The 20054-nt window shown below is 60.0% G+C and overlaps 1 protein-coding gene across 3 annotated transcripts in view; it reads right to left on the minus strand.

Moving 5' to 3' along the window:
- Window positions 1-7250: 7250 nt before the first annotated feature.
- Window positions 7251-20054, minus strand: part of MDGA1 (MAM domain containing glycosylphosphatidylinositol anchor 1) — a 39345-nt gene continuing 26541 nt past the window's right edge. Inside the window, exons 6-17 of one of the 3 annotated variants that reach the window (XM_029046871.1) lie at window positions 18939-19208; window positions 17769-18098; window positions 17199-17492; window positions 15549-15818; window positions 14079-14230; window positions 13337-13514; window positions 12842-12865; window positions 12071-12223; window positions 11860-11994; window positions 9385-9515; window positions 8344-8452; window positions 7251-7703 (exon numbers count right to left, since the gene is read on the minus strand). In XM_029046871.1, coding sequence (XP_028902704.1) covers window positions 7612-7703; window positions 8344-8452; window positions 9385-9515; window positions 11860-11994; window positions 12071-12223; window positions 12842-12865; window positions 13337-13514; window positions 14079-14230; window positions 15549-15818; window positions 17199-17492; window positions 17769-18098; window positions 18939-19208 — 2138 coding nt within the window. In that variant the 3' untranslated portion in view covers window positions 7251-7611. Of the gene's footprint in view, window positions 7704-8343; window positions 8453-9384; window positions 9516-11569; window positions 11653-11859; window positions 11995-12070; window positions 12224-12841; window positions 12866-13336; window positions 13515-14078; window positions 14231-15548; window positions 15839-17198; window positions 17493-17768; window positions 18099-18938; window positions 19209-20054 lie in introns of those variants that run through there. The other 2 variants (XM_029046873.1, XM_039914850.1) reach the window with 2 other exon arrangements.

Genomic DNA, 20054 nt, shown 5'->3' on the forward strand with positions numbered 1-20054 from the left:
GCCTGGGACTGTGCCCTCTGAAGGGGGCCGGTCCCGCCTGAGGCTGCCCACAAATCTTTCCACCAACTCCCCGCAAACCTCCCCGCTGACCCCTGTTCCTTCAGCCACTGGCATTCTGGCAGTCTGCAGCCTGTGCCAGCAGGCACATTAGTTTGTCTCATTAATTGTCTCATTAGTAAAGTGGCTAATTGTGATGTATTTGGTCATTCATTGTTGCTGGCAGGGACCAGTGCAGGGGGCGGGGGAAGGGAGGGAGGAGGACGGGCTGGGGCCTCAGAGGAAAGCTGCTGGGAGAGAGAGGTGGGGTGCAGGATTGGGGCAGGGGAGGACTGCTGTATTGCCTACCAAAATTTCCCCTGTCCCTCCATATCTCAGCCATAAACTTGCTCCCTTTACTCCCCACCCCACAGCACTTATGTACATAGCTGTGATTTTACACTTGTCTGCTGGGTGACCTTGGGCAGGTCACTTTGCTTCTCTGGGCCTCTGTTACCTCATCTGTAAAATGGGGAATTGAGTCTGGGAGTCCCATGTGGGACAGGGAGTGTGTCCAACCCCATTTGCTTGTATCCATTCCAGCGCTCCGTACAGTGCCTGACACACAGTAAGTGCTTAACAAATACCACAATTATTATTACTATTTATATTAATACCTGCCTCCCCCTCTAAACTGTAAGCTCAATGTACGCAGGGAGTGTATCTGTTTATTGTTGTATCGTACTCTCCCAAGCACTTAGTACATTGCTGTGCACACAGTAAGTGCTCAATAAATCCAACTGACTGACTGGTGTCCTGGAAACAGAGGCAGGGATGGGGGAAATGACCAGACCATTCCCATGCTTCCTCTCTCCATGAAGTCCCAGGGGTCAGGGGAGCTGGGCCTGGAACAACAGAATTGGGGCGCTGCAGAGCTGGGTACAGCCGGCCTAGACTGGGAAGTGTGGGTTTCGGCCCTGCTCATCTCCATCACTCAGGCAGGGAGAGCGGGACGCATGGTGGGCAGAGGCCAGGGCCTGGGGACTGTCCCTCGACCAGGCCCACCTGGGGCTCTGAAGGAGAGGGGTTGTGTCCAGTGTTTGGGAAGAACTTAGCCTGCTTGGGGAAGGAGGGAGGACAAGAATCCCCTCAGAGTCTGAGTCCTGCTCCTTTTGGCCCTAACCTTGACCCTGGCCTTAGCCCTAGCCTTGACCCTGACCCTGGCCTTAGCCTTAACCATGGCCTTGGCCCTGGCAGGGAAGAATTACTGTGGCTTAGTCTGATATTGCTGGTAGCCTGTCTTTCCCAGAGGCTACAGGGACCACTCTTCAATGCCTTGAGATTCCCTCTCCTCCTTCTCCTTCTCTTTCTCCTCCTTCTCATCCTCCTCCTCATCCTCCTCCTCAGTTTTCTTTTCCATCTTCTCCTCCCTCCTCCCTGCTGGCTGAACTGGCCACCAAGCTGGGGAATTCAGTGCATTCGTTTTCTGTACTTAAAGTTTAATAACCACAAACCCTAATTAAAAGTACCTCCGAGGGACAAATGCTTCCATAATGAGGGGAGGCGGCTGGTGGTCTGGCCCAGGGCCCAGTGGAAGGAGGACAGCTGATGGGGGCGGGGAGAGGGAGGGGCCATCGTTGGCATCCTGGCCGGGGCTGAGACCCACCATGAGTGAGGACGGGGTATGCTGGAATGGAGGACCGAGGAATGCTGGAAGGACAGGGAGACGTGCCGGCTGGCCAGCGGCGGGAGGATGGGATCGGTGGCCATTCAGGAGTCTCCACCCACAGTCACTGGGCTTTTGTGATGAGGAGGGTTCCCCTCTGAGCTCCGTATCTTGGACAGGGAGGGGAGTTGGCCACGGTTAATCCTGGTCATCGTAGAAGAGGAAATCCTCAGGCCCGAGGGAAGGGGCTGAGGAAGCAGGTCTGCAGGGCCCCTTCTTGGGAGAGGCCCCTGCCCCCAACCTGGGCAGGGGAGCCAGATGAAGAATCAGTGTGGCCTAGTGGAAAGAGCATGATCCTGGGAATCGGAGGACCTGGGTTTTAATCCCAGCTCTGCCACCTGTCTGCTGTGTGACTTGGGGCAAATCACTTCACTTCTAGCACTTAGAACAGTGCTTGGAACATAGTAAGCACTTAACAAGTACCATAATCATTATTATTCTCCGGAGCTCATTTTCCAATACCTGTTCTCCTTCCCTCTTAGACTGTGAGCCACGTGAGGGACAGGAACTGGGTCTTTCTTAATTGTATTGTACTTTCTCCACTGCTTAGTACAGTGCTTAGCACATAAGAAATGCCCAACAAATAGAGCTATTATTATTATGCTCCTTTGTGTGTTGTCTGGTGCCTCATCCCCTTGGACTTCGTGTCATCTTGTCTATTCTTATCCTGTCCTGTTTCCCCAGGCTCTTGAGGGCAGAGAGATTGTGTCTTTTGCTCGGATCCACCCTAGCGCTTCGTACAGTGCCTGGCACATGTTGGGGGTTTAACAAATACCATAATTAATTATGATGGTGATTATTATCCGTCTTCATTTGTACTGAAGTCTGTCTCTCCCTCTCTAGACCGTGAGCTCACTGTGGGCAGGGAATGTCACTGTTACTGCATCTTACTTTCCCAAGTGCTTAGCACAGTGGTCTGCACACAGTAAGCCCTCAAAAATACAATTGAAAGAGTGAAAGGAGTCTGCAGTCAAGAGCTCAGGATAGGCAGGGGCCGGTGTGATGAGCTCAGAGATGTCGGGGTGTGGGAATGAGGTGCGATGCTACCCGAGAGGCCGATGGAGCCCAGAGAAATGGGCAGTTGCCTTGTTCCGAGTAATAAGATTAATAACTGCGGCAATTGGGAGAAGCTGGAGGACGTGGGCGAGACAGACGCCTCAACACCGCCATGGCCTGCCCTCTTCCCTCCTGTCCACTCACAGCTGGCATCACTGACCCCTCCGACCCACCCACACTCCTTCCGCCCCAGTGTAGCAGCCCCCCGGTCCGTCCACCGGCCCGGAGGACAGACGGCCAGACTCGGGGCTTATGGGAACACTGTAGCTTTTATTGGGACAAGGCAAACCGCGCTTTGCGACCAGAGTTACACTGACGGGGAGGGGAAGGACAGGGATGGAGGGGTGAGGGTTGGGAGATGGGGGAGAGGGACGGAGGGAGGGGACAGAAAGGCAGACAGGAACGTCAAGGGAATTGGGTGGGGAAAGCAGGGAGGAGATAGAAACTCCTAGAGGATGGGGATCGTGTCTACTAACTCTATGGCACTCTCCCAAGCGCCCAGTACAGTGTTCTGCCCGCAGTGGGCACTTAATAAATACTGTTGGTTGATAGATGAAGAGAGGGAAGACTGGGTCAGGGAGACAGACAAGAAGGGGGAGGAAAATGGACAGGGTGGGACTGGGAAAGAGGAATGGGGTGGAGGAAGAGGAAACGAGGATAGCCGCAAGAGAGGGGCAGGAGGGTGGAGAGAATGGAATGGGGACACAGGAACGTCAGGACAGGGGGCCTGGAATCTTAAAAAATGAACAAAAAAAAAAGCCCCAAAGGGGATCGGTCCCTTTGTGTTTGTGCTTTGCCTGGAGAGGGTTCTGGGCCACATTCACACAGTCGAGTTTTTGGGGGGTTGGAGGAGGGAGGCGGGGGGCTGGTTGAAGGGTGGGGTCCTGGAGTTGGGGGAGGGATGACCAGTGCTGCTCTGGAGGGCAATGAGGGAACTCCTGACTGGAGCGGTGGCTGGAGCAGAGGGGTTTGAGGGGGAGTCTCCAGCAGTGTCCCACCCCACTGCTAACCCACTAACTAGTCTCTAACCCACTGCTGTTCTTCTCAATTCCTAGCTCCAACTCACATCATCCTTTCTTCTTTTCCAGACACTTCCTTCCCAAGCTCTAGCTTCACCCATCTCCTTCTCCTGACATGATATAGGGGAGGGGACGAGCTTTCGGAGCAGTTCCGTTCTTCTTCCCTGCTCCCGTTCCTGCCCGCCCCCCCGGGCAGGGGTGAGGCTCCCTTCCTGAGGTCTGCTGGGATGCTACAGTCTGAGGCCCTAAGGCCCAGCTGCCTCAGGCCAGAGCGTTCTCGTCCCCGAAGGCCAATTCACGGACCGTCTCCTCCTCCCTGCCTCGGCCAGCTCCGGCTGCTCTGTCCTCGGACTGGGCCTTCAGGCCCTGGCTCCAACTGTTCCCCCCCATCAACCCCTGGCCCTCCCTGGTGTGGTTGCCTGAACTCAGAAGTCTCGGGTCCAGGAGGATGGATTCTGCCAGCACCCCGGCCCGGGGAGCCACGGCAGAAAGTGACATGGGGGAACTGGCTGCCCCGTGGAGGTGGGCAGGGCTTGAGGGCCAGAGCCAAGGGGCCTATAAGGAGAGGGGAGAGCGAGAAGTGGGTTGCTGGAAATCTTTGGGCCTTCCAGAGTCCTGGGGCTGAGGCTGAGCTGAGCAGAGGGGAGGGGTAGGCCCCTGAGGCCGGTGGGGGGATCCTCAGACACCCCACTTTAAGGCCATGTAAAGCCCAGCTCTGCCCGCCCTGAGTAGGGAGAACTTGTTTGGCTTCAACCTATTGAGTGGTGCTCCCCAGGACTTCTGTCACCTTGGCCAAGGTGGGGCATCCGGGGACCCCCCTTGAGGTGGCAGGCCTCGGACCAGGAGCTAGGAGGGTGTCCCGGGCATGGGGGACTGGAACAGCTCCTCCAGGACTCTCCAGGGTTCTCCCAGTTCCTCCGACCTCTCCTCCCCACCAACCCCGGGGAGCCTCGGATGGGGGAGGTGGGGGAGGGCAGGAGTTGTGGGGCATGCTTCATCAGGACCCCAGCGCTTCCCTTCTCTTGGGCACGATGTATACCCTGACAGGGAGTTATACCCCTACATACACACTCTCCCACACACAAGCAAAAACACCCACCCGCACATGCACACACACATTCGTAGAACACACGTGATCACGGGCAGAGATACACACACATGCTGACCTGTGCCTACCCACTTCAGGTGCACATTCAGAGACATACACAAATATGCGCGTACACACTGAAACACAGGACAGCTAAGACAGCAATCTGCGAGGCTCCAGTGATCCCCAGTGTGGAGGTATAGCCCCGCACTCACACAGACATGTAGATGCATACATGCGTGCCCATACATGCAGGTATCTTCCCTGTGCAATGCCATGCATTCAAATACGTGTATGTAGGTAAGTGTCCCTTCCCACTATGCCCAGTCACACACAGCACTCTCGGGACAGGCTGGGGGCCTTTTAGGTTGACCATTTGTCCTGGGTAACAGTCAACGTAAATTGTCACCCAAGTGAGCAGTGCTGCCCAGAATGGCCAGGGAATGAACAGGGTGAGGGCAGTGCCCATCAGAATGGCCAAGGTATGGGCAGTGCTCCTTGCAAGGGCCAGATTGCAAACAGTACTCCCTTGAATGGCCAGGGTGTGAGCAGTGTTCCCTGGAATAGCCAGGGTGTGGGCAGTACTCGCTGAAATAATCAGGGGGCCCAGAAAAAGGATCCCAACTATTTTCACGGTCCTGATGTGTCAGTCATGCTCCGGGATGAAGGTTCACCCAAGGGCAGCAGCGTCTTCGAACTGAAAAATCACCACCACCCAAACCACCATGAGCACCAAAATCATCACCACCGCCTCCAACCACCACCACCACCCCTATTGCTCCTGCTCCTCCTGCTAAAGCCCTGGGAATTGGCAGACGACTGCAGGGAAAACCCATCCCGTTCCAGTCCCAAGTTGAGCTCAAGTTCATTTGGAATAGTCATGTCCTGAAACCCTGGTCACAATCCTCACTTTCTCCAAACAAATTTTATGGACTCTCTCTCTCTTTCACACACACACCCAGCACCCAACACCCACTCCCCTCTGCCCTCCCACAGTGCCGGAGAGCTTCCATCCCCGGCTCATCTGCCCTGTCACCAACAATGTCTCCCAGCCGTCTTCCACCCTCTCCCCGCCAGACCCAACTGGTCAAGTTTCTCTCTTTCTCCCTTGGGTCTAGTTCCTGCAGTCCCAGCTCTGCCCTGCCTGGAGGGAGGGACGTCAACAGGGCCGAGTTGGGGTCCCAAGGCTGGGATGATTTGGGAGGTTGTGGATGGAATGACTTTGGCCGGGGTGTGGGCAGGAGTTGGGGGGAGGCAAAGCTTTCACCACCTGCAGGAGACAGCTGCCTCCGTCTTTCAGGGGCAGGGGAGAAGCAGCGTGGCCTAGTGGAACCACACGGGCCTGGGAATCAGAAGACCTGGGTTCTTATCCTGGCTCTGCCACTTGCCTGCTGTGTGACCTCGGGTAAGTCCCTTAACTTCTCTGTGCCTTAGTTTCCTCATCCGTAAAATGGGGTCTCAATACCTGTTCTCTCTCCTACTTAGGCTGTGAGCCCCACGGAGGAGAACTGCACCCGATCTGATGATCTTGCATCTACCTCAAGACCTGGCAATAGTAAACGCTTAACAAACACCACAGTCATTATTACTACTATTATTAGGAAGGGGTGGGGAGAGGAGTCCCTCTCGGAGGGCCTAGGGTCTGTGAATTGGTCAGGGGTTGGGTTTGGAGTAAGCCCGACACTTCTCTTTTCTGTGGGGGGTACATCTCACCGGCTCTCAATCATCCAGGGGCTAAGACAGTTGTGTATTTTCTTCCTTCTCCTTCCTCTCGCTTCCCTTTTCCAGACCATTTACTCGCTTAGCAACCCCTTGGAGGTGTGGGAGTTGAGGGGGAGAGAGAAGGAGAAACACAGACCTCCCGTCCCCATTAGCCCTTAGGAGCAGCGCTGGGAGAGGGCAGAGAGGAAGGGAGATGGGTGTACAGGCTCCGGGGGGTTGGGATTATCCAGGAATTCCAGTAGCCAGGGTCCCTCAACCCCGTGACGGGGAGATTGGGCGGAAGCAGCCAGGCTAACGAATGCAGTCTTCCGCCTTCCCTCCCCCGCCCCACCTCTCTGTGGGGAGGCCCCTTCCGCTGGGCACCCTGAAACTCGGCACACGCAAGGACGAGGATGGGGAGGGGGCTTCTTGGCAGAGGCTGGAGTGGGGCCATCTCTCCTGATGGGCCCCTAGGTCTGCTTGCGGGCCTCGGGCGGGAGAGGTGGGGCGGGCAGTCCGGTTGGGGGCCAATTCATGGGGGGACGATGACCCGGAGGCCCCCCCCCGACCACTGAATCCAGTCCCTCTGAGGTCTCTGCTTCTGCAGCCGTGGCCCGCGGGAGGCGGGAAGAACCGTGGCAGTGGGGCCGGGCCGGCCTCTCCACGGGAAAGAAGGTGCTGGCAGTTCGGATAGAAACTTGTGCTTTAATAGACGGTTGTGTGTGTGTGTGTGTGTGTGTGTGTGTGTGTTTGTGTGTGCGTGCGTGTGTGTATGCATGTGCATGTATGTGAGACAACGTCTCCGGCCAGCCGCTGATCCTGCAAGGCCTGACCACCTTCTTCTTCCTCCTTGTCGTCGTCCTCCTCTTCGGTCCGGCCACCAGTGGGCCCCTTCCCCGGCCACCCCGAGCTCCGGCCACCCCGCCCCCGCCCCTGGCCGGCCGCCCGGGCCCGCGGGCCTCGGCTCAGTCTTTGGTACGATGCGGACACTTTGGTGTGCCAGGCGGCGGCGGGGGGGCGGGAGCCGGGACGGGCGGCGGCGGCGGTCATCTCAGCAACGAGCAGAGGACGACGGCCAGCAGGCTGCCCAACCGGGGACCGGGTGGGCAGGACCCGGCCCTGCTGGGCGAGACCACCCCTGTGGGGAGCAGAGACTGGACGCTGGCCCCGGCCTCCTCTGGGCCACGGCCGGGGGCCACCAGGGAGGATGGACAGTCCCACTCCCTGCCTGCCCCTTCCCCCGAGGCCCCTCACTCTCCCTGATCCAGCTACCTGAAGTGGAACTGCAAGGAGGGAGTCCCCTGGGCAGGGGAATTGTTTATTGTTATATTGACCTCTGCCAAGTGTTTAGTTCAGTGCTCTGCACACAGAAAGAACTCACTAAATAGGATTGAATGAATGAACCCTGAATCCACCCCAGCCCCAAGGTCCTCGGCCAGCTAGGTGGAGGATAGCAGATCTGGGCGGAGTGGGACAGACACCAATCACCCCTGGGGTCTAGGCCTCGGTTTACCCACCCTTATACACCCTCTCTCCATCGGCCTTCTGGTTAGGCACGGTCACCCTTCCCGGAATCCGGGGCTGGGGCCAACGCTCTCCTCAGGCCCCACAGACACACACACACCCACACCCAGCTGGGGGCGACTGTGGGGAGCGGGAGGCTCTGATCTGGTCATCAAACCCGTACTCCCTTCCCCAGACACCGCCTCCCTCTCTCCCATCACCCACCCCCACGGGGAGGCTCACCCCCTCTTCCCCTGCCCTATCCTGCCCCGTACCTTTGTTTGGGTCAATCTGCTTCCTGGGACAGTCGCCCTTCTTCAGGGTGACGTCGTCAATGGCGATATCTCCCAGGTACCCGGAGCCGCGCACCCCCTCAAAGATAATCTGGGGTGAGGGAGAGAGTGGGGGTTGGGAGTGTGTGTTGGGGAGGGAGGGCAGCAGGATAGCCAGCCTTGAATCTGACTCTGGTATCATCCTGGCCCTAGTGCTTGGCCCACGATCCCTCTAGACTGTAAGTTCATTATGGGCAGGAAATGTGTCTGTTTATTGTCATACTGTACTCTCCCAAGCGCTCAGTACAGTGCTCTGCACACAGTAAGCGCTCGATAAATACGACTGAATGAATGAATTCATAGGCGCTTAATTAAGTGCCATCGTTAAAACTGAGGACCCACTCAGACGTTCCCTTCTTCCCTTCCCCCAGTGGTCTTAAATAAATCCTATATAATAATCATTTTGGTATTTGTTAAGCGCTCACTAGGTGCCATGCTCTGTATTAAGCGCTGAATGATCCCTCCCAACCACCAAGCCTCCCGTTTCAGAGAGACTCACAGAATTGCATCCTCCCAACCCTCCCAAGGAACCAAGCCCCCCTCATAGAGGAGCCCCCACCCCAATGCTCCACCCCTGGGCCTGAGCCTTCTGGTAGCCGGCCAGCCAGCCCTGAGCTCGGGCAGGGAGCAGAGGCTCCCTGGGTGCGTGTGAAAGGAGTCTGGCACCTTGTGGGCACAGAATGTGTCTGTTTATTGTTCTACCGTACTCTCCCAAGCACTCAGTACAGCGCTCGGCACCCGATAAGCACTCAATAAACTGCTCGGCACCCGATAAGCACTCAATAAATACGACTGACCGACCGTGCGCGTCCGCCAGTCTACTGCTGGGAACCCTGCCTTTGGGGCCCAAGTGTTTCTGAGTAATGGAGCCCAGGTTGCCACCATCCCAGAGATGCTGAAGAGCTAGGAGCGAGTCCCGTTCTCCCAGCCACGCCTGGGCCGCCCATCCTAGACCGGCTCCGATTCCACGGGGCCTCGGCTCACCTGGAAGGGGCCATTGGGGCTGATGGACACGTGGGCCTGCTGCCAGGAGTTGCCCTTGTTTCCGCTGAGCGACCAGGCGTGGGTCTCCAAGGGGCCCTTGTTCCGCGAACGGACCAGCAGGTTGAGCGAGCCTGGAAGCGTTGGGGGTGGGAGATGGCGGCTCGGGCTGGCGGGGTCCCAAGCTCTGCTCCTCTTCCCCTCCAGGTTCCTGGTTCCTACCCACCTGCCCCCACGGTCATCGCTGCCCCTCCCTTTCCGGTGGTCTCAGATCCCACCCCACCCTCACAGGGACTTGGACTCCGGTCCCGGGGGGGGGGTCTCAGCTTTGGCTCCTTTCCTTCCATCTAGTATCTCTGGCACCTACTACCCTTTCCATTGTCTCTGCTCCCAAAGCCAGTAATCCTTATCCCTCTTCTCCCAGGGTCCCTACCTCGCTCTCCCCACTCCCGGGCCTTTCCACCTTCAGGACTCCCTAGTTCTCCCTCTGCCCCTCTGTCCCCAGTGACCCTAATGTCTCTCTCTCCCCAGCAGCCCCCTCTGTTTGCAGAACCCCCTCTGCCTCTCTCCTCAGTGCCCTCTCCCTAATTCCCCTTCTGCCCCTCTGTCCTCAGTGCCTTCTGTCTCTCTTCCCAGTGTCCCCTCTGCCCCAGCACTCCCTCCGCCCATCTGTCCTTTGTCTCTCAGCATCCTGGGCCCCTGGCAGTACTGGCACCAGGCAGCTTGGGAGGTTGGGGCAGTGGCTGCCTGGGCTAGCAAGCATCTCTCTGGCAGCTCCTCTCTCACTCTCGGGAGCCACGGGCTCAGGCCCAGGCCCCGAGGGCAGGTAGGTCTGAAAGGCTGCTCCCGCTCTCCAACCGTGAGGAGAGGCTGCAGGGCTGGGGCAGCTGCCACAGCACGAGGCTGGCATTTGCCCGGCACTGCCCACAGACAGAGGGGCAGCAACCGGGCTGACAGATAGAGGCCTCTCGGGGCACTTGCGAAATGTTACTTGTCTGGACCAGGAAGGCAGCCGGTCCCAGAGGGAGGCGGGCAAAGGCACCCTTGAGGCTGGCACAGAGGGGTCTGGGGCTGCTGGACTAAGATCCGGTGGGGAGGGGCAGACCCAGCTGGAGGGTGGCAAGAGGGAAGGGAGAGCCGATGGGAGGGCGTTTCCCAGATGCTGGCACGGCCGGGCGTGAGCTTGGGTGAGCTCCCCTCACCCGTCCTCTCACCCGCCGGACCCCGGAACCAGGTAATAACAGCTTTGAAAAATGATTTCTTCAAGATGCTTCAGAGAACACTATCTCCCGGCAACAACTGCCGACTGGGAAAGGAAGGAGAGGAAGGAAGGAAGGGAGGGGAAGTTGAAGACTGTGAGCTCGTTTCGGGCAGGGAACGTGTCGCCAATTCTGTCGCACTGTACTCTCCCGAGCGCTCAGTGCAGCACTCCGAATGAAGTAAGCACTCAGTAAATACCGTCGATCGATCGATTAGCTAAGGCCAGTGGAGTCAGTCACTGGTATTTATTGAGCACTTACTGTGTGCAGAGCACCGCACTAAGCGCTGGGAGAGTAAAATATAACAATGCAACAGACATAGTCCCTGCCCACAAGGAGCTTAGAGTCTAGAGGGGAAGACAGACGTGAATATAAATAAATAAAATACAGATATGTACAAGGGATAAATAAAGGGAGCAAGTCAGGGTGATGCAGAGGGAGTGGGAGAAGGGGAAAGGAGGGATTGGTCAGGGAAGGAGGCCTGGGGAAGCCGAGGACTGGCCGAGACATGTCATCTTGGCTTGGAGTAGGGATGGAAGTGGGAAAGAGAATGACAGGGGTGGGAGAAGGGGGAGGGAGAGGGGGAGGGAGAGGGTCAGAGAGGATTAACGGGTAGGGAGTAAGAGAACATTCTGTTGTCATCCAGGACCAGGGCCCAGCCCCCCAGAGGAAGAACTAAGCTGGCCTTGCTGGCCGTATTTATTTTTTTTTAATGGTTCGTCTTAGGAGCTTACTAGTTCTAAGCACTGAGGTAGATACACGATAATCAGATTAGACACAGTCTCTGTCCCACATGGGGTTCACAGTCTTATGTAGGAGTGGGAACAGGTATTGAATCCCCATTTGGCAGTTGAAACTAAGGCCTGAGAAGTGAAGAGACTTGCCCAAAGTCACACAAGGCTGAGTCCGATTTGCTTGTATTCCCCCCTGCGCTTAGTACAGTTCCTGGCACCCAGGTCCTCTGGCTCCCAAGTCTGAGCTTTACCCATGATGTTCTTCCAGCCCTTCCGCCCTCGGAGAGACAGAGGCAGGTGGAAATGAGCCGGGGGTCCGACTGGGGGGTCCCACCGGCCCGGGGGCTCAACGGGGTCCCCGGTTGAAGCCGGCGGGTGCTTGGAGCCCCTCCATCCCCTGGGCCTTCTGCTCTGCCCCCCACGCTGCATCACCCCGACTTGTTGCCCCTAGGAGGCCCGCTCCCACTGCCCTGGCCCCAACTCACCAATGTGCTTGCCGTACATGTGGTAGAAGAAGGAGACGCAGTAGAATCTGGCGCTCACGTTGTAGACGGGGCTGACCAGGCGGGCCCGGTCTCCCAGCTCCCGTGGCCGTGAGGCCTCGATGAACATATAGTAGCCTGGGAGGGAGGTATGGCTCAGCCCGCTCTCCCCGCACCGTCCAGCCCCCCGCCGCCACCCCCCAGCGGCCCTCACCTTCCGGGGTGCCGCTGATATCCGTGGGGGGCCCCGTGTTGGGGGAGCGTTTGGGGTTCTGGGTCAGAGCGTTCTGCCGCGTCCAGTCGAAGTTGTCCCCCCGGTCCTGGGTGTAGCCGCAGATCTTGTCGTCCTCGAAGTGACAGGTGTTGTCTGGCGGGGCGAGCGTCGCGGGGGCGGGGAATCAGCACCCGGGCCTCCCCCCGACTCCCGTCGGCTCACGCCAACGCTCGGGCAGCCCTGCCCGGAGCCTGGAACCCTGGGCCCATGCCTGAGAGAAATCAGGCAGCGGGCCAGAGGGAAATCAGGCAGCGGGCCTGAGGAAACCCACTCGGCTCCGCCTCCCCCTCCTCTCCCATGGGTGACAGGTGTCCGGGGGGGGGGGGGGGTCCGAGGTGCAGACCGGCGGGCTGACGTGGGGAGGGGCTCTGGGGAACGAGGAGGAGCCCCTGGGGCGCCCACAGGAAGGCGGCTTCACCAGAGCGGCGGGGTCATCGGCTCCATCCTCCTGCCTCCGGCCGAGAAGGCCGAGATGCTCTGAAGCTGCCCCCTTGGCTCTGAGCGGAGAAGTTCCAGTAGGCCGAGGGGTGATGCGGGAAGATGCCTCCGCACGGATGGCACTCGGAGAGGGAAGGGTGGCACCGGCAGAGTCCGGTGGGTGGCAACATCAGGGACGGATGGGCGGACGGGCGGGAGTGGGCGAAGGGTCAGGGGAGGAGGGGGTCTGCGCCAGGGCCCCCGGCCCGTCGGGAGCTAGGGAGAAAGCCTCACCTGACAGGTTCGGAGAGTTGATTGCTGACAAAGGAAATGGAAATCCAGGGTCAGAGGTGGCCGTGCAGGAGGGAGGGGGACGAGGCTGGGGGAGGGGGATCAGGGAAGAGGCCATCCCCTGGGTAGCTCCGATGACCCTTTTAGAACCAAGTGGACCCCGCGGGGCCCGTAAGAGGGAGAGCGGGGGTGCCGGGAGCAGAGTCAGGGTTGGGGGGTTTCTCTGCATTTGCATGCAAAGTGAACGTCATGCAGATGAGATGCAACTAGTGCACAGATTAACAGCCAAGAGGTCCCTGAGGCTTTCCGGGCAGCTCCAGGGAGAGGCCTCCCCGGAGAGGACCCCGGAATCCCAGCAGGCTGAGCCGGGGTGGGAACGACCAGACCCTGGGAAAGAGGGGACCGGGCTCTGGGAGCACGGGCCCGTTGGGGTAAGCGCTTCCCCGGGACGCCCCCCTCTGCCCGCCCACCCGCCCCCTCGCGGGCCGGTCCACCTACGCTCCAGGTAGCGGATGATGCGGGCGGCCCCGTCCCCGGCCCCGAAGCTGGTGATGGGGGTGAGCCGCACTTCGTAGCTGTGGGGCACCTTGAGGCCGGCCAGCACGTACTCCAGCAGCAGCCCCTTCTCCACCCGCCGCACCGGGATGGGCCGCGTCACCGTGCTCCGCAGGTTCAGCTGCCGGCACACGGGGCCCCCCCCGTCCCCGTGACCCCTCAAACCCCAGCAACGGGACAGAGTCACCCCCCCCCCCCACCACCACCACCATGACCTCAATGGTCCCCTTTGGGCCTTCTCTTCCCCCACCCGCCCGGACCTCACCCCCACCCTGGAGTGTCCAGATGTCAGTGATCCTGCCCTCTCGGTTGCCATTTTCCAGCGACTGCGGCAGCTCCTCCACAGCATCCCACTTCGCCCCACGCCCAAAGCCTACCGCCGGCTCTTCCCCTTGCTGTAGTCCCACCCTCCCGGCACCCCCAGGAAGCCCCCAGGGTTCATTTCTTTGGCCACCTTCCTGGGTTGCTGCCAGCAGAGCCCCTTCTGTCCCGTCTCCAACCCCCGTACCCTAGGCCCCGTTTGGGGGCCTGACTGGAAACCACGAAAGGCCGACCGATCCTCGGCCGACCAGTTCCTCCCTCCTGTTTCTGCCCGGTGGATTCCAGGCCCGCCCCCCCCGTACACAGGCCTGGGGCTTGGGGGAGGGGAGTTGGGGCCCGGATCCCGCCCCACCGGGGTCCGTACCTGCCTGACGTCCAGCCGGTAGCTCAAGATGGGGTCCACGGCATCGGGCTCCTTCTGCGTCCACTGCAGCACGTACGAGTAGTTTTTGGAGAGCTTTTGGCTACGGGTGGGGTTGGGGGTGTCGTAGTAAAACTCCGGACTGTAGGCTTTAGCTAAGAGGGCGGGGGGAGGAGGCGAGGGGCCGGGAGGGGATGGGGGAGACAGAGAGGTGGGAGAGGTGGGGGCCATGGGAAAGGAAGAAAGAGAGGGGAGGAAGGGAGACAGAGGGGGAGAGGGGGAGCGAGTCGTGGGAGGGAGGAGGGAAGCGGGGAGGCGGGAGATGTCACAGGGGGCTCTGGGGCTGACTGATGGGTAACCTCTGGCCCCGGCCCCTCAGCCCCTCCACGGCGCCCAGGTCGGGGACCCAGGTGTCCTGAAGAGGGGATGGCAAGGGGGGAAGCTGCCCGTGAAATGTGGGTTTTCCTCACCCGTGGGTGGGGGGCACTAAGAGGGGGAAGGAGAGGAAGAAGGGTGGAGGAGGGGGTGGGCCCAGATGTCAGCCAGTCAGCAACGCCCAGGACCAGTCCCACCCTGGGCCCTCCCTGGGCCCCCGGGGGGAAAGATGTAACAGGCCCCCACCCAGGATGGCCGACTGGGGTCGGGGTTAGGGGGTGGAAGAGGGCTGGGGGTCCGGGAGATGGCCTGGCCAATCCCAAAAGGCCCAGGCTGCCCGAGGGCCTGAGCCGGCCAGGAGGGTCTCCAAGCTGAACGGGGTCAACGGGACACAGTGACACGGAGAGGGGAAAGAAAGAGAAAGAGAGGAGCAAGGGCACTGAGGGAAAAGGAGCAGGGATAAGAGCACTGTGGGGAGTGGAGCAGGAGCACTGCGGGGAGAGGAGCGGGAGCACTGCGGGGAGAGGGGTAGGGGCAGGATCACTCTGGGGAGAGGAGCAGGGGCTGAGGGCACTGGGGGAAGAGGGGTAGGGACGGAGGAATTGTGGGGAGAGGAGGACAGGCAGGAGCACTATGGAGAGAGGAGCAGGAGCACTGTGGAGAGAGGAGCAGGAGCACTATAGAGAGAGGAAGAGGGGCTGGGGGCAGTGGGAAGTAGGGGCCAGGAGCCCTGGGAAAAGAGGAGCAGTTTGGGTGGGAGGCAGGGAGCACGGGGCACTGACGGGGAGGAGCAAAGCCTGGGGGATTTCTGTGCATTCTGACAGGGGACGTGGACATCGCATGTAAATCTAGACGGTGAGCTCGTTTTGGGCCGGGAAGGTGTCTGTCTGTTGTTACGCCGTGCTCTCCCGAGCGCTTAGTACAGTGCTCTGCACACCGCAGACGCTCCATAGACGCGACTGAATGAAATGGGGATGTAGATCGAGGGGGCGCAGGCCTGGTTGTGGCACTGCGGCCCTGCCCGGAGGAGGGTGGGGATGGGGAGGAAGAGCGGGGGGAGGAAGGGTCGGAGGGGGGCCCTGGACGGGGGGCGCTCACCGGAGACCTGGAAGAGGCAGGCGGCCATGCCCACGTCGTTGGAGATGCTGCACTCGTAGCTGCCGCTGCTGTCGCGGGTGACGGCGTCCAGCCTGAGCTCGGAGAAGTCCTGGGCCTCGGGTGGAGGCCGGGCCAGCAGCCTCCCGTTGAAGCGCCATACGGCGGAGGCCAGGCGCAGGGGGCTGCCCTGGAGCAGGGAGCAGCGCAGCGCCACGGGCCGGCCCAGGCCCTGCCGCACGTCCTGGGAGCTCGGCTCCACCACCGGGGGGACTGGGGGGCCAGACACACGGCTGTCGGGAGGGGGACCGGCTGGCACCGAGGACCCCTGGGCTGGTCCCCCCACCCAGCGCCCCCCCGGACCCTCCCCCCCCCCCGGCCCGCACCTGTGTGCTCCGTCATTCGTTCCAACGTATCTATTGAGCGCTTACTGAGTGCCGAGCCCTGGGCTGAGCGCTTGGCAGAGAACAATAGAACAATATCGCAGACACGGCTCCGCCGCTCAGCTCCCGTGTGACCTTGGGCCAATCGATCGTATTTACCGACTGCTTACTGGGTGCAGAGCACTGGAGCGGCATTTGGCAGAGTAGGACGTAACGACCTAGACACATTCCCTGCCCATGTTGAGCCTACAGTCTAGAGGGGGAGAAATCAGTCAATTTGCTTGTCTGCCTCAGTTTCCTCAGCCGCAAAATGGGGATTCAATATCTGTTCTCCCTCCTACTTAGACCGTGAGCCCCTTGGGGAGTGGGCACAAGATCCGACCTAACTTGTATTTATCCCGGTGCTTAGAACGGTTCATGACACACGGCAAGCTACTATTAGATACTATTTAGAAAAGGAAAAAAAACTCTACAAAAAGGGAGAAGCAGCATGGCCTAGCTGAGAAGCAGCCCGGCCTAGGGGAAAGAGCACGGGGCCGGGAGTCAGAGGACCTGGGTTTTCGTCCCAGCTCTGCCTGATGTGTGACCTTGGGTAAGTCATTTTTTATTTTTCTATGCCGCGGTTCTCCTTTTCTTCCTCCTTACTTGGACTGTGAGCCCCATGTGGGACGGGGACTGTGTCCGACCTAATTAACTTGTATCTTTCCCAGCACTTCGAATAGAGTTTGACATAAGCGCTTAACAGATAGTATAAAAACAAAGAAAGGGTGTCAGCGCCTGCACACCTATCCCCCAGAGCCGAGCAACCAATCACAAATGTCTACTAAGCACCTACTCCGGGACTTGCACTGTGCTAAGTGCTTGGAAGACTGCAGTAGGAGGGGAAGGAGGAGGAAGGATCGGGAAAAGGAGGGCGAAGGGGGTAAGAGGAGGAGGGTGGGCGAAGAGGAGGGGATAAGGGGGGAGGGGAGGAGGAGGGTGAAAGAGAGGTGAAAGAGGAGGGAGGAGGAAGAAGAGGAAGTGAAGAAGGGGTGAAGGAGGAGGAGAAGGGGGAAGAAGAGAGGACGAAGGAGGAAAAGGAAGGGATGGAGGAGAGGGAGGAGGAGGCTGAAGGAGAGTGAAGGATGAAGGAGAAGGAGGAAGACGAGAAGGGTGAAGGAGGAAGAAGAAGGAGGAAAAGGAGGGGGTGAAGGAGGAGGAGGAGGAGGGAGAAGAGGAAGGTGAAGGAAGAGGAGGAGAAGGGAAGAGGCGGGAAGCTCCGAGGACTCACACTGCACATTGAGCTGGACCTGGGCTTCTCGAGGCCGGATGTTGAAGCCGTTGTAGCGAGCGGTCTGGCATCGGTAGGTGCCGCTCATGTCTCTGCTGACGCTGTCCAGCCGCAGCTTCCCGTCGGGGGTCTCCACCACGGCGGCCCCGGAGGGCAGGGCGGCCTCCTTGTCGGTTCGAGACCACAGCACCGGCGGCCGGGGCTTGCCCCTCACCTCGCACTGGAGCTCCGCCCGAGAACCCTCGCGCACCGTCACCACCGCCAGGCCCTTGGGCACGCTGATGGTCGGGGGCACTGTGGGCACACAGAGGCGAGGAGCCCCACCCCGGTCTGCTCTCCACGTCGGCCCTCGGCCCGGACTGCCTTGTCCACCACATCCCCCTGCCTTGTCCACCACACGCTCTACCTTCCCCAACCGAGCCTCGGCCACCGCACACCTTAACGCCAAGACCGCCGCCGCGTGCCAACGCAAGGCCGAGGCCTGCCGCACCCTCCCGGCCTCGATCGCCGCACATGGCACACCCCCCCAGCGTCCAGCACTGGACTGGCCAACTCCCCGGCCAGGCCCACCTGTCTCGGAGGAGATGTTGACCTCCACGCTGAGGTCGGGCACGGGCGCGCCTTGGAAGGAGGCCACGCACAGATAGGTGCCATAGTCACTGAAGCGCAGGTCGATGATCTCGAGGCTGCTGGTGACGGGCGGCAGCTCGGGGTCATTGCGGGTGACCAGCAGACGGTCCGTCACCCGGGCCGCCTTCCCGTTCTTGAACCACTGGTAGGACACCCGCTCCTGGGGCACCGCGTCCACGTGGCACGACAGCTTCAAGTCCTGGCCCAGCTGGATGCTCTCGCTCTCCTTGATCACGTCCGGGGTGATCTGGAAGGTGGCGTTCCTCAGGGCTGTGGAGACGGGCACCGGAGATCAGAGGGTTCGGGCCTGGGCGCCGACTCCCGGGCTCCACCCTGGGATCCCACTCTGGGAAGGTGACGCCCCTTCCCGGCTCTCCCTCAGTGGCCTAACTCAGGGTCCGGCATCACGTCTGGAGGTCCTAGGCCAAGTCTTCCACCTCTTTCTACATACGGAGCGGACTTGAGTCGTCGGCGTATAGAGAACGCCGCTCATTCGGAGATAGTTGCTCTCTCGGGGTCGGGGAGAAGAGAGGGACGGATTATTGCGGGGGTGCTGAGTAATAATAATCATCATGGTACTCGTTAAACGCTTACTGGGTGCCAAGCACGGTCCTAAGCGCTGGGGTAGATAGAATTTAATCGGGTTGGACACGGTTCCTCTCCCACGTGGGGCTCGCGGTCTTAACCCCCATCTTATAGATGAGAGAATCGAGGCACAGGAGAAGTGAAGTGACTTGCTCAAGGTCACCCGGCGGATAAATGGCAAAGCCAGGATTGGTGACCTTGGGCAAGTCATGTCGCTTCTCTGTACCTCAGTTCCCTCACCTGCAATTCCCTGTTCTCCTTCCTACACAGACTGTGGACCCCATGTTGGACTCGATGATCTCGTCTCTCTCCCAGCGCTCTGTAGATGGTCTGACACATAGTAAGCGCTTAACAAACACCACAGTCATTAGTAGGACGAACCCATAAAGCGAGGCTCCCCATAAGGCCGGGGGAACGTGGCATCCTTGGGGTTAGAGACAGCCAGACCTGGCCCAGGGCAGGGCTGACCAGCCCCTCCTCCCTGCGTCCTGACCCACGCCCCAGGCGGGGCCCCCGGACACGTACATCGCACCAGCAGGTTGACGGTCTTCTTGGCGGGGTTGCCCACGTTGTTGATGGCGGTGCAGTTGTAGTAGCCGGAGTCTCCGGGCCGCGCCCCGGGGATGCTCAGCGTCCCGCCCTGGTGCAGGATGCTGGGAGGCATTGGGCCCGGGGCGTGGGACCAGATCAGCTGGGGCACGGGGTCGCCCGCCGTCAGAGAGCAGACGATCGTCACGTTGTCCCCGGGGTTGACCACCAGGGTCTCGTTCACTGACAGCTTCAGGGCGGGCGGCGCTGTGGGAGGGGACGGGACGGAAGGGCCCGGAGTTCAGCGGGTTGTGGGGGGGGGGCGAGGAATGGGGGAAAAGCCACTTCCCTGAGGCACGGCACTGGGGCCAGGTGGCAGGGAGCACTGTGGGACCAGAGGAATCGGAGCTGGGAGCATTATGGGGAGAGGAGTAGAGGCATAGAGTACGGTGGTGAGGAGAGCAAGGGTAAAGAGCACTGAGGGGAGGAGCAGCGGTAGGGAACAGTGTGAGGAGAGGAGCAGAAGAAAGCACTGAAGAAAGAGCAGAAAGGGTACTGGGGGAGAAAAGCAGGACCAGGGAGCACTGTGGGGAGAAGAGCAAGGGCCCTAGGGTACTGAGGGGAGGATTCTTTCTGAGGAGAGGACAGCGGGATGGGGAGAAAGACAAGGGTCCCGAACCCTGAGGGAGGGCAGGGACTGAGGCAGATGTCCGAGCAGTTCCACTTTAAAGAAGCCTATAAATCTGATGTGAAATAACACACCCCACTGTGCTGGAAGATTTGGAGCCTCAGCTCTGCACCGTTTGGGAGCCATCTGCTGCTTTCTCCAGCCTGTCGGGGCTGGGATCTCCCCCTGCTCCTAGAGCTAGGGTCTCCCACTCCCCCAGGGCAAGGGTCTCCTGCTGTTCCCAGAGCTGAGGGCCCCTTGGCTCGGGAGAGCCTCTGATTTCCCAGGTCCTCCTCCCTAGCTCCCCTCTAGGCCTCATTCAGTCCCCTGCGGTTTGCCTGGACCCCAACTCCCAGCCGCCCTACTTCGGCGAGTCCTTCTAACTCAGGAGGCTGCTGCCTCTCTTCCTTCCTTTTTCCCTCCCTCTCCTGCCTTAGTCCTCCCTC

This window comes from Ornithorhynchus anatinus, chromosome 19 (genome assembly GCF_004115215.2).
Source record: "Ornithorhynchus anatinus isolate Pmale09 chromosome 19, mOrnAna1.pri.v4, whole genome shotgun sequence".
Lineage (NCBI taxonomy): Eukaryota > Metazoa > Chordata > Mammalia > Monotremata > Ornithorhynchidae > Ornithorhynchus > Ornithorhynchus anatinus.